Here is a 12,119-nt window from a genome sequence, read left to right as displayed (position 1 = left end):
TGGGAAAATCTTGGAAAGGGAAGGCCTATGAGGTTCTCAACTTCTACTATCTTCCAAAAGATGTATTTAAGAGCAGCCAGGGAAAATCAAGTTTTACCTTCATTTCACCATAATGCAATGGATTCTGGACATCAATTGCCTGAATAATACTGATGCCAATATCACTTCCAGTTGTCATTACTCCTTTGACTGTCACCGTAGCAACTGCCTGGTTAGAATAGGACCAGCTGAAATTTCCACTTCCACCATGTGCCTAGAATACAGAGAAAAAATTTAAGCTTTGAAAATTTTGCATGAGAAGCCAAGAACATTGCTATTACTGAGGATATAAGTAAAATAACACCTCAGAACAATCAAATAAGGTCAAGCACAAAATGAGAAGATCTTCATTCATTTTAATTTCTGGTTTCTTCAAGCCCATATCCTATGTACTCACCGGTGCTACTAACCCAAATATATCTCTTGGCTGCAGAAATCTGACACTCCCAGAAATTGATAGTGTTTGGACTCAGCACATGATTTCACAAGTTGGCACACAGGATTATTGTACATCTGAAAACTCCCACTATTTTTCAGTTACTGATAGCCAAAGTGTAGATCCAGTGATGGATCTCAGAGCTGCTAACCTGATACCCTGTACTGACTAGCTTCTGCTAATGAGAATTGCTAAGTTACCTGAAGAGAAGAGAAAAGAAGCAGGGTCGGCAGGGAGGGAATGGGACAATAGGGGGAAAAAACAAACATACATATTTTCTTGACGTTACTTCTTCGATTTTATGCTGAAAATAAGCACATCTACCTGCAGCCATTCAACAAATACGCTGATCCAGCAACCAACCAGCTAAAATGTACAGAAACTGCCCATGCTTGCGGTGAGCACTGTGAGGGTCTGTGAGATGTGCAGGCTACACTCCCACAAAAGCATCAAGGGAAGAGTCAGTTACTGCCAAGCTTATATGCTCAGGTTTATCATGCAGATTCCCATTAAAAAACAAAACAAAACAAAAAAACACACCACACACACAAAAACACACACATGCAAAAACAAACAAGCACAAAAAAAAACAATAAACCCCTTTTCCTCAAGCTTTTGAATGCTTGTTTCAAGTTTGGAACAGCAAATTGGCCCCCAGTCAAGGGCCAAGAAAACATTTGAGAATTTTATTCCTTGATGTTAAACACTAGTTACTATAGAAAATCATAACAATGCTGTAAAATATATAGCTTTTAGATAACATTGTGAGCTAGATGAAATGCCTGTTGACAATAAAACTGCAGCGATGTATACTGAGAATGCATTTTTAAAGCAATTTTAAAAAACGTGACTGCCACACTCCAAAATAAATATCAAAATTGCCTCAGAGTGAAAACTAAGGTGAACATTGTAAGTCTGTTTATATGATTTTTTTAAAAAAATATCTTTAGTTTCCTCCGCATTTGCTCTAGCCCGTTTCATAATTAAACTGATGTAAAAATGGACAAGATAAATCTTGACTAGAATTACAGTGTATAAAATAAATCTAAATCATGCTGCAGGTTACCTAATAGCTTCTACGAGAAAAATCAAAAGGATAGTAATTTCCCTTTTTCCTCTCTATGAACAGATTCACAATTTGATTACACAAAGAGCACCAAACAAAGATAAGAGGACGAATAGTTACGATGATGCATAAGATATAGCAAGAAATGTTTTGCTAAGGAATGTAAGTGTTTGGAACATTTTGTAATTGTATTTTCAATTAAAACAGGGAAATGAGCAGAACACATAATAATACCCAATTCTTGATAATACTATAGAGTCACATTTTTCTCTACAAGAGAATAAGCCAAATTCTGTTTCAGCCTAGTCGTTATCCAAAGCTGAACTTCACAAACTGTTACCACTGAAAGTGATGCCCTCACTAGAAAAAATAACCTCTAGCTTGAAATCCATGTACTTAACTTCATAAGGCGCCATTTCACTTCTCTAGTGCATGAAAGGAAATATCTTCATCCTGTTTATTTATTTTTAACTAAATGCTTGCAACAGAAGCCATCTTATTAGCACAAACATGAATAAAGGAACCAACAAAGATAGCTAAGAAAGTAAAACCTAGACGTCATTCTGATACCATCGCGAGGGAGTTACTTTAAGGAGAATTTGGCTAGATCCAAAAACCTCTTTCATCTTATTTGCAGGTCTCTTTACTGATTTAGTATAGCCTGACTCAAAATCTACCAAGTAGAAGGCAAAAATTAATGTACAAGAAGGAACAATAGTCAGGCTGTGTGTCACTGTAAACAACCATGAGTATTGTTGACTGGGCATTGAGAAAGTGTTCCCAGTTTCAGTAAATGCAAGCTAATTTAAATACTTGGAGTCAAAAAAAAGATCTTTTTTATTCAAAAACAGCAGTAAAGGAAGTTAATTGATACAGATTATTTGAGTAACACGATCAAGTGTTATCTAATGAGAAATTTGATTATATATATGAGATAAGGTGAGACAAGAACAGAATTGCAAAGGAGGTGGAAAACAGAAAGACATTTACGTTTCCTCACTGGGTTCTAGCAGAAATTATGATGAAGTACTGAAAATGCATATTGTACTAAGAATTTTTACCACACTCTGCTGGTGTGGTTGGGTATGGCATGAAAGAATTCTAACTAACCCCACAAAAGGTAAAAATGCAGATCACAATTTCAAATTCAATGGAAATAACTTCACATTTACCCTAGAGAACGCAAATTTATATTTACAAGATTAATATATTTACTTTAAACACCATGTGTCTTGCTGCTCGTTTTTGTATACTCTCTAGTAGACGATAAACTCAAAACTCAGCACTTCTTCATGTTAAAAAGGAGAGGCAAGAACTGTGCATGGAGCACAGGATCTTGGGCATACTGCATTGAGGTGAGAGTCTCAGTTCAAAAAGCACAAGGTTCTTCTCTCCAGTAGAACATGCACAAGATACTAGAAAATAAGTCATTTGCTTTACAAAGCCTATGGGAAGAATTGACAACACTGGAGCAATGACAGAGCATACGAAATGTAACAAAGTCCCTTTAAAGGGGAATGCTGTCAGTGAAACTATCTTTCCTTTCCTGTAACTTTTTATTAGAAGCATGAGATATGCCAAGAGTGAAGGATTCTGACTGAAAAGGTTGGCAGGGTGCTGCTCATTCACCCTGACATGCCCTTTTTGCAGTTTTTTGATATTCCAATTCATACCTCCATCCCTTTACAGAAAGTGGCAGTCTCTAATTATAAGTACGGAATTTCATACGTATGATGTTTTCTCTAATTTCAAACCACTCTTTGTGTGCACATGCAGGTGGTTCATGAGGGAAATTGGAAGCAGGTGAAAGGTAAGAGGTAAAAGGCTGTTTAGTTATTTATCTACACATGAATTCCTGCAAATACAATGCAACAAAATTCCTCCAAATAAAATTTGGGATATCACTGTGCCTGAATTATTCAATGCCAATTCTATGTAAGTAGTTGAAGTAGTTACAGGCCTCACTGCATCCGCTTGAGCGATCCTTTCTGCATTTAGATACATCTTTGGCATACCTGTATGGTGTACTGGTAGGCTCCTGCTTTTGGCTGCCAAGGAAATGTCAAAATGCTGGGTGAAAGAACTATTGGAACATAAATTTCAACTTCTTGCTGGTTTCGCACTGGAACTGGGAATGTGTGTACACCTCCATCCTACAAAAAAGTAACAGTACAGTGTTATAAATGACATCATAGTACTTCCTGGGAATAATGCTTAGTCATATATAGACAAACTATTGAAAAGATCTCATATAGAAAAGAAAGCAATTAAGCGTCCCTTATGAACAGCATTATTTGTGAGCAAATAGTAAGCTCATGGCAGTGATGTGTGCTATTCAATTATGTGAGTAATATTACTATGGAGATACAAGTGTCCATGCTTATTTAAAGGCAAACAGCAATAGGAAATACACTCTCATCTGGAGAACTAATCTGATAACTCCACAAATGCATTTACTCCTTGCTCATTCTACTCTGCAGGAGGTAAAACTGAATCTCTGCCTGAAACCCCCATTTCTCAGTCCATCCTGAACACCGGCCTTTATAACTTTGCTGTAATTTTAATGCCACAACCCTCCTGCACAATGTACTGTTTCTTGCTGGTGTTACTAAAGAAAACTTCAACAGCTCTCACCAGACCTCACTTCATTCAAGAGTACCTCTCTGACACAAAGAATGAGCATGGCTTATCATACACAAGGACCTATCAAATCTTATTCAAAGAATAACTGAAAAGATTTCGGAGCAAATGGGTTCAAGTGTTGAATCTTTCCAAGTTTCAAGCAAAAGCAAGTCACTTTCACACCACGTGTCCTAGTTAGCCATACGTTCAGCAGCCTGCATAACTAGCAGAAAGTTAATGAATATTAATTTGAGGAAATTTTTAGGCTGATACGTTTGGCAGATTTTCATTCCAGCATTTAACAACACTTACCAAATGACAGAAAACTTTCCAAATGTAACTGAATGCAGAACAAGGCCAGGGTATGACACTGATGATCCTACCACAATAAATTGTAAAATTCACTCAGAATGTGAGACCACCTTTGCACCTGCACAAGGATATGGTACATGCCCACATAAGGTATCTGCCATGAAAAAAAACATAAGTGCTGTGCACCACTAGTTTAATAGGTATTTGCCACACACTCAGTAGCAAAATCCCACAGACATTATTTAAGCAAATCCTCTGTTGACTTAATTGACATTTTTCCTGAAGTAAGGACTTTAGAATTTGGAACTTAATCTCTTTAAACAATGATGGCTTAGATCCATGCAATTCTTAGCTTTCCTATTACAAGGCCTGCCATCTACTACAGTCACTACTGTGCAAGTAAATGATTTTTAAGCCTAATGGTAAAAGCAGAACAGTTTGCTGTAAAGACATACCTGATCTACTACTGATGTCAGTGCAGCATCAATAATGGTCTGACCCTTCTTTATTGCTCTCACATAATGATATGATCCATTCAGAGACGACTTCACGATCTCAAAATACTCTTCAGACAGCTTTGTATTAATTCTGATATTCTAAAATCAAAACATTACATAAACATCACCACAGATAATTAGCATTAATGCTGTATAGACAGCCATAAACATTAGCAACAAATCAATGAGAAAATCCTACAGTAACAAAGTTCAAAGAAGCTCATCTGAAACTGAGTAAGAACTGCTACCTATGAAAGTTTCCATCCTTCAACAAGACTATACTTTTCAGACACATCATTAACTCCACAGAAAGTATGTACTTTTTATGATAACTGCAATATGTAATTTAGCACAGAAGTAGCAATATATATAGCACTAAAAATCAGATTTTACAATAATTTCTTACTTTTTCTAATTCTTAAACACAAAAGGGAAAGAACGTGATTATACTGCCACAATAACACATTTCTTCTAAGATTTGGCTGAAACTCAAATCTGTATCTCAAGAAGCAGGTACAAATAAATTAATAGTCACAGAAATTCAATATTCTGAACAGTAATCATTTACTATAATTATTCTGTTTGCAAATGAACTATTTCTTTTTTTTTTTTTTTTTGAAACGGAGTACAATATATTTGGTACCTAATACCTAAAATTCACCTTATTTGATTACCCAAACTATTAAGTGTTTTAATGCTAGCAAATCATCTAGGCTTTTCCCATAATCAACTGAAAGGAAACAGCCAGCTTCTCAGGATTTTTATAAGCCGATCTCATGCTTTGTTCTTTAACAATAGGAAAGACTGCCTTCTACAGGTAACAAAATTATAGAGGGGGAGGTAGGTGGAGGGGTGGATGAAGTACAGCATTAGTACTGCCTCTCTGCAACTGCAATTTCCAGTGCAGGGCCTACGCTACATATTTGAAGCACACTTCTTCCAGTTTTTCTACAGCATTTACACTCTAATGGGCACTTTCACATGAACTACCACAAAAAGAAAAAAAAAGCACAGGGGAAGGAAAACAAGCAGCTTTGAAAGTCATAGCTCTATGTAAACAAACTGCTCAACTAATTTAAAAGACAGATGGGATTTAGGAGACAGACACTCAGAAGCATATCAACATTTCACTTACCTCAGATAAATACACCTTATTGCTTGATTTATCATATACTTCGATTGTAATTTCATAAAGTCTGCCTGTTTCTAGGACCCATCTGTCACCCGGATGAACTGTAAACCCTACAAAACAGAAAATATTGAATGGCACAGACCAACATCCTCTCTTTGTAATGGAAAAAAAAACAAACAAACATTAGAATTCTGGTGGCCACGCTCTTAAGATGTCCCTTAATTGTTTTAAGTTGCTGATTAAAGAGATGAAAGAAAATAACTATTCACTAGTAAACCCATTTCACACTGAGTTAACTTTATGAATGAGTTTTCTAAGGTAAGTCATACAAGAAATAAAAGGGTATATATACACACAGAAACACACCAACAAAAGAACAACGACAAGAAACATTATTAAGCAATCAAGAAAATTAAGCCAGTACCAACCTAAATAACCAGGATTTACAACATATATAGTGCTGTTTGGTAACCTGGAAACCCCTTGCATGCGAATACCTGAAGTATCAGTAAAGGAACAGTTTTGACAGAAATCAAGATCAGCATATTCCTAGGGGTCCTTGTGCCCCTTGAGGTATTTAGAGCTAATTGTACATTAATGATAAATGTTACCCCCATTTTCCTGAAAGACACTGTGCATTTCGGAGACATCCCAACAGAGAATACTGCTCTGAATACAAAAATTAAAATAAAGCCCCTTCACGTTCCCACAGTGACTGAGGAAAACAGGCAAGATTTAACTGATCTTTTCCAACCTAATTTCTTAGAATATTTCAAGGTATCAGGCAACTCTTTTAAGACTGAATTCATAGCAGTGCTGCTCTCTATACTCCATCAGGTGCTCCTGATTTTCAAGGCTATCGGTACAAATGTAGGTAATTTTATCGTTTTGTGCTGCCAAGGGTGGAAAGTTTGTCTCCTGCCACAAGGATCTGGATGGAAAAGCATCACCTAGGAAGGATACTCTTGTGCTCAAGTACGAGATTAGTTTGTCCCTGCTGCACTGCAGTTACAACTGATGTTGCCTGGTCCAACTGGGCAACCGGCCAAGACAGATCTCCCTCAGGGCCAAGCACGTTGTTCTGGAGCTGCAGCTCATACTGATCAGACGGCATCATTAATTCTGCACATAAAACAAGACAACATATGAAACAATAAAAGCAAGTGTGTCAGTGTTTGGATGCTGCTAATTATTGCTGATTAATTTTTATTGATACCTAGTGCATGCATTAAATCAGGATTTTTAATGTCTTGCAGAAACAGCATTTCTGTGTTCAGCACACATGCACACAAAATGAGCTACTTTGCCTAACTTTCATTTCTTTGAGACTTCAGTTTTCAACTGGTATCATTCCACTGTTCAGACCTAACATCCAATTCATTCCCAGCTTCCAAAGTGGTGAAGTTACTCTCTGTAAGTTACTGATCATTTCTGCTGCTTCATTCTTCTCTACAAGCTGCTGATGGGCCTAGTCAAATATATCGTATCTAGCTGTTTGTGTTCTGTTTAAGGGAAGTTATCAACAGCACAGGCTCCTTGTAAACAAGGGATGTAATGACAAACTTCCACACCTTTAAGTGGAGATAGAGCCAGCTAACCAACACTTGTAGAAATGGAGTTAATCCATTTGTCAATAAAACATTCCCTGTTATAAAAAAATTCTTAAACTAAATTTAGATTAGTAAGTCAGACACTGTTTCTTAATCAATGTGAAGTACATTACTACATCTAAAATGACAGCACTAGCTCCTATTCTGTTCCCTTTACCTTCACATCCTCAACAAATTTGTGAGATTATATCCTTTATAGTCATAATTTTATGAGAGAAATCCTAAATGGCTGTATCATTGTGATTTAGAAAAACAACCTTCATTGTTTTGTTGTTTGTTATATAGTAACAAACTTATCTAAACCCAATTAAAAACTTCTCTGCAGTGAAAAATTCACACACTTGCTAAAAACAAACAAATAACAGGACAAACCTGTAATCTTCCCTTGTCTTATTTTCTGGACTCTGTACTGAATTGACGTTCCTACCAGAAGATAAACATCATATGCCGGATTTAAAAGGATGTTTTCCAAAATAAGCAATCTGACTTCTGCAGGATGTACATGCTATTGATCGAGAAAAAAAAAAAAAAAGAAAAAGCAATTCACCTGTTTGTTTGAAACATAACATGCAGCAATAGCTTAGAATCTATAATGAAAGATATTACTTTCTGTAATTAGCTCTTTATTACCATCTCAAGTTTTGCAAAGACAGGGAAATGCAGAAGACAATGAACTGTATAGATCTGCTCTATGCATCAACTCCAAAAAGAAGTTAATCCAGAAGAGACAACAAAACTCGGTCAGATTATCCTGTGTTCCAGGAGGTTGTCAGAGCTTTCCCATCACTCAAAGGGACCGGAGATCTTCCCTCAGCCCCAGAAGGGTACGCACAGAGCGATGCCCACCAGATGCTTGGTGGGAGCCAGCAGTGCTGCTATTGAACCTGCTCCTGTATCTCCCCAGCACCTGCATTAATACCGCTGTGCAAGCCTACCCTGCATGGCAGCACGCAGCTGCTTTAGCAGCAGTAGCTTAGCTGTGTTCATCCACGGTCACAATTTCAAGCACAACTTCCTTTAGGCACTCTTTTTCCTAACTCTTGTTTTAGCACCGGGGAGCCTGACGGTAACTTAGATCACCATACCATTTAGAAGCTATGGATCTCAGAAGCATAAACATTAATGAAGCACGCCTTGTACTTCAAATACTCACTATCACCACCCATTTTCAAAGTGAGAAATGGAGACAAAGGAGGAATAATCTGGACATGGTTCAAAAGGAAAAGTGAAATGAAAGTTTTCTGGACATATTCCAGAGACAAATTTATTTGATTTTATTCTCTCTTTACTGCCAGTCTCCCCAGCAACCAAAATGGAGAAGCAATTCCCATCTACGCATGGTTCAGTAATATCGTGCAAGGCTGAAGAAAAACAAGTCTGTGTTGGACATCGTTTTAGTTTGGTTTTCTGAAGAATACAGGAATACTTGAGACAGATACGTGGCGACTGTTTAGGCATCCAGAAATTCTTTTTGCCTACTGTAAAACAAGGCAGCTCCATAAAAGAGATCCTTTATAACTTCATTAAGGAATCTGTATCAAACTCACTGGTCTATTACATTAGGAATACAACAGACAACATACAGTTTTATAATCTAAACTGTATGCCGTGGTTGCTCAAGGGATGTTCACTGAAAATGTGTTGTCTGGCAGAATGAAAGATTTAAATGAACTATTAACCACAAGCAAAGAAAATGCAAACGCAGTAATATCTTCTCAATTGCTCTGACAATGCTCCTTCAAAACTAATTCAGAAAAACATTAAAACAGAAAACCAACCAAGCTACACGCACTCAAGAAAAAGTATTGAGTCAGATTGATACTGTATAATATTAGAGTAACTATATTCATCAGAATTCTTTATCAAGGCTAAACCTGTAACAAAAACACATTTCTGAACATCTCCTACCATTTCTGCCACATTACTAGTGTTACATTGATTTAGAATATTTCCATAGAACACTTTTTGCAGGTACAGGTTCAATAGTCCAAGATAAGTCTGGTTTAAATAAAAACATTAAGTACAACATGTAATAAAACAAAACTGCAAAACCAGCCTGCAGATAGGAGATTAACCTCAGGAAAAAAATAAATAAATAAAAAAAAAAACGTTTTATATGAAGAGATTTTTAGGTATGAAACTGAACTGATCCTAGCAAAATGCCAAGTATTGGAGTTAGAATTTACAAACAACTGAGATGGTTGCGTGTGTTACTGCCGTTACAGAAAATGCCATACTGCTAACAGAGATAACTGAAAAACTCAGTCACTTCAAGGTACAAAGTAAGAACGGTTCTATGTAACAACCAGAAAGACTGCCAATGCTGCAGTTTAGCAATCCTGGAGCACTGACATTTTTATTCCAAAGACCCTCCTGGGAAACCAGGACCTAATAAGGTAGAATTAGAAACTAACCAAGTACTTGTATGACACTCATTTCAAGCACAACAGGAAACAAAGGTATATCCAGGATATCCTTGTTTCGGCTACTTGTTCATTCTAAGAAGAACTAAAGAGTTCTAGTTAAAAACAAACAAACCTTAAGGGCCAATGCACTACCCAGCATGATTCTAATTATATATGTAATATGAATGACTATCAGGAGTTATAAAATCTTACAGAAGCACGTGAAGCGTGCTCTTCTGCTTCAGGGCCTCTGTCAGAGAGTCAGGTTTAGAAAGAACATCTAGGACATGCACTGTCCTGGGTAAGGCAGCTGCATCAGGGCAACTGCAAACTCCAACCCTCCCATGGAGATCAAAATTAGTACTGTCACCTTCTGTGATATGGACTCTAGAGTCAATCCAATAAGACTAAGGCAGCGCTGATATCCCCAGAGGCAACTGACGTCATAAGGAACAATACAGCAGGTCAAATTTACAGTACTCCTATAACATTGGACTATAAAACTAAATTAAAAAATATAGAACGTCACATGCAAGTTTCTTACCTTATAGACATTTTCCTGTATCGTTGCTTTTAATTTAGAGCTCCCTGTTTTCATTCCAGACACCAAAATGGTATCTCCTTGCTTGGCAACTTTTTCCATCTCCAGTATATAAGAGGGTGGAATATAAGTGGATTCTGAAAACTTGAGTATACTGAAAGGTGAAAAGAGAAGTGAGCAAAAAAATTAAACCAATCTTTGTAAAGCCACACCGAAACACCACTACCATCTATTCACTGCCATTTCCATGTCTTAAGCAAATTTAAGATGTCTGCCTAGAACCAGATACCCAAATTTTACTCATTCCTGTACATATCCGCAGTTAATTTGCGTGACTGATAAAAGTTTGTTTGAAGCTTGTTTGTCAGCCTTAAAGAGATATCAGAAAACTGCACATGTTGTCTACAATGATCCCTCCAGTTTTTACACTACGTGTAGACTGCAAAAGCTCTCTAGATTATTGTGGAACAGCAGATGAGAAAGACCAACAGCTTATGTTTATAAAAGTAACAGCTTAATGAACCGGAACACAACTTTGACCAATACGAAGAAGCTTGGATGCATTTAGTAGGTATTGTGATTTTTTTTCCATAGTCATTTATTCTCTTAGAGCTGATTTCCCCACATTATAGTCAAGCATCATATGAGTAAAGCCAAGTTTTTTGAAAGAAGACAGTTTCCTATGTTACTATGTCCCTACAATCTCCCTATGTTTTGTTGGAACCTGTTTTTGAAGTAACTGAAGCCTCTGCTATATGAGTTTGAATATTTAATCTTACAAGATCATGTATGTTAAGGAAGTTTTGATTAATATTGTACTTGAGAAGCATCTGTAACCTTTTTTGTGAGAAAAATCCACATTTCACATGTTTGCAGTCTGGTCAGATTCAAGAGTGTCAGGGATGCATTTTTGCTAGCATTCCCATCGAGCAATGTCAAAGTTCAGCATGGCATTTAATACAATGAATACTAGCACAACACTGCTAGAGAACAGGATCCCAGTGTTGTCGACCGCTTTACTTTGAGTATGTTGGTGTCAGTGTAAAGATAAAACTCTCAGAGTACAACTTGAGAAACATTCCATCAAGATAATGGTAAGTAGCCTTCAGTAGTTTAATAAGGATGCAAACTGAAATTTCTGTTTGAAGTCACTGAAGTTCAATTACTTGAAGCTGAAGACCAGAACAACAAAATCAACACCATAAAAGGACATAGAGAAGACAGTGAATAAACAGAGAAAGAAAACAGAGGCAAGAGATGGTCTGGTGACATATCTGTAGGAGCAAAGAAAATCGTCCAATTTTGATTCTTTTCCTACCCCTACCACAGATGAGCTCCTTGACTTCTGAGCAAGAACTCCACCTCCATTAAACAGAAGGAAACTGTATTTCCCCTATTATACAAGGGCACTGGAAAACACTGAACTCATTAATGAGCTGAAAAGCACTTTTAAGGTCTT

At 36.9% G+C, this 12,119-nt stretch overlaps 1 protein-coding gene across 1 annotated transcript in view; it reads right to left on the bottom strand.

The window, feature by feature from the left end:
- NUP210 (nucleoporin 210) overlaps positions 1 to 12,119 on the bottom strand; it is a 64,905-nt gene that overhangs the window by 38,528 nt on the left and 14,258 nt on the right. The window contains exons 5-12 of the mRNA XM_035337785.1: positions 10,664 to 10,814; positions 8,087 to 8,219; positions 7,068 to 7,226; positions 6,533 to 6,601; positions 6,108 to 6,214; positions 4,931 to 5,071; positions 3,557 to 3,694; positions 98 to 253 (exon numbers count right to left, since the gene is read on the bottom strand). Of these exons, the coding sequence (XP_035193676.1) occupies positions 98 to 253; positions 3,557 to 3,694; positions 4,931 to 5,071; positions 6,108 to 6,214; positions 6,533 to 6,601; positions 7,068 to 7,226; positions 8,087 to 8,219; positions 10,664 to 10,814 (1,054 nt within the window). The remainder of the gene's footprint in view (positions 1 to 97; positions 254 to 3,556; positions 3,695 to 4,930; positions 5,072 to 6,107; positions 6,215 to 6,532; positions 6,602 to 7,067; positions 7,227 to 8,086; positions 8,220 to 10,663; positions 10,815 to 12,119) is intronic.

Source organism: Oxyura jamaicensis, chromosome 12 (genome assembly GCF_011077185.1).
Source record: "Oxyura jamaicensis isolate SHBP4307 breed ruddy duck chromosome 12, BPBGC_Ojam_1.0, whole genome shotgun sequence".
Classification (NCBI taxonomy): Eukaryota; Metazoa; Chordata; class Aves; order Anseriformes; family Anatidae; genus Oxyura; species Oxyura jamaicensis.
Note: the sequence above shows the minus strand (reverse complement) of the source record. Positions and strands in the feature narration are given on the sequence as shown.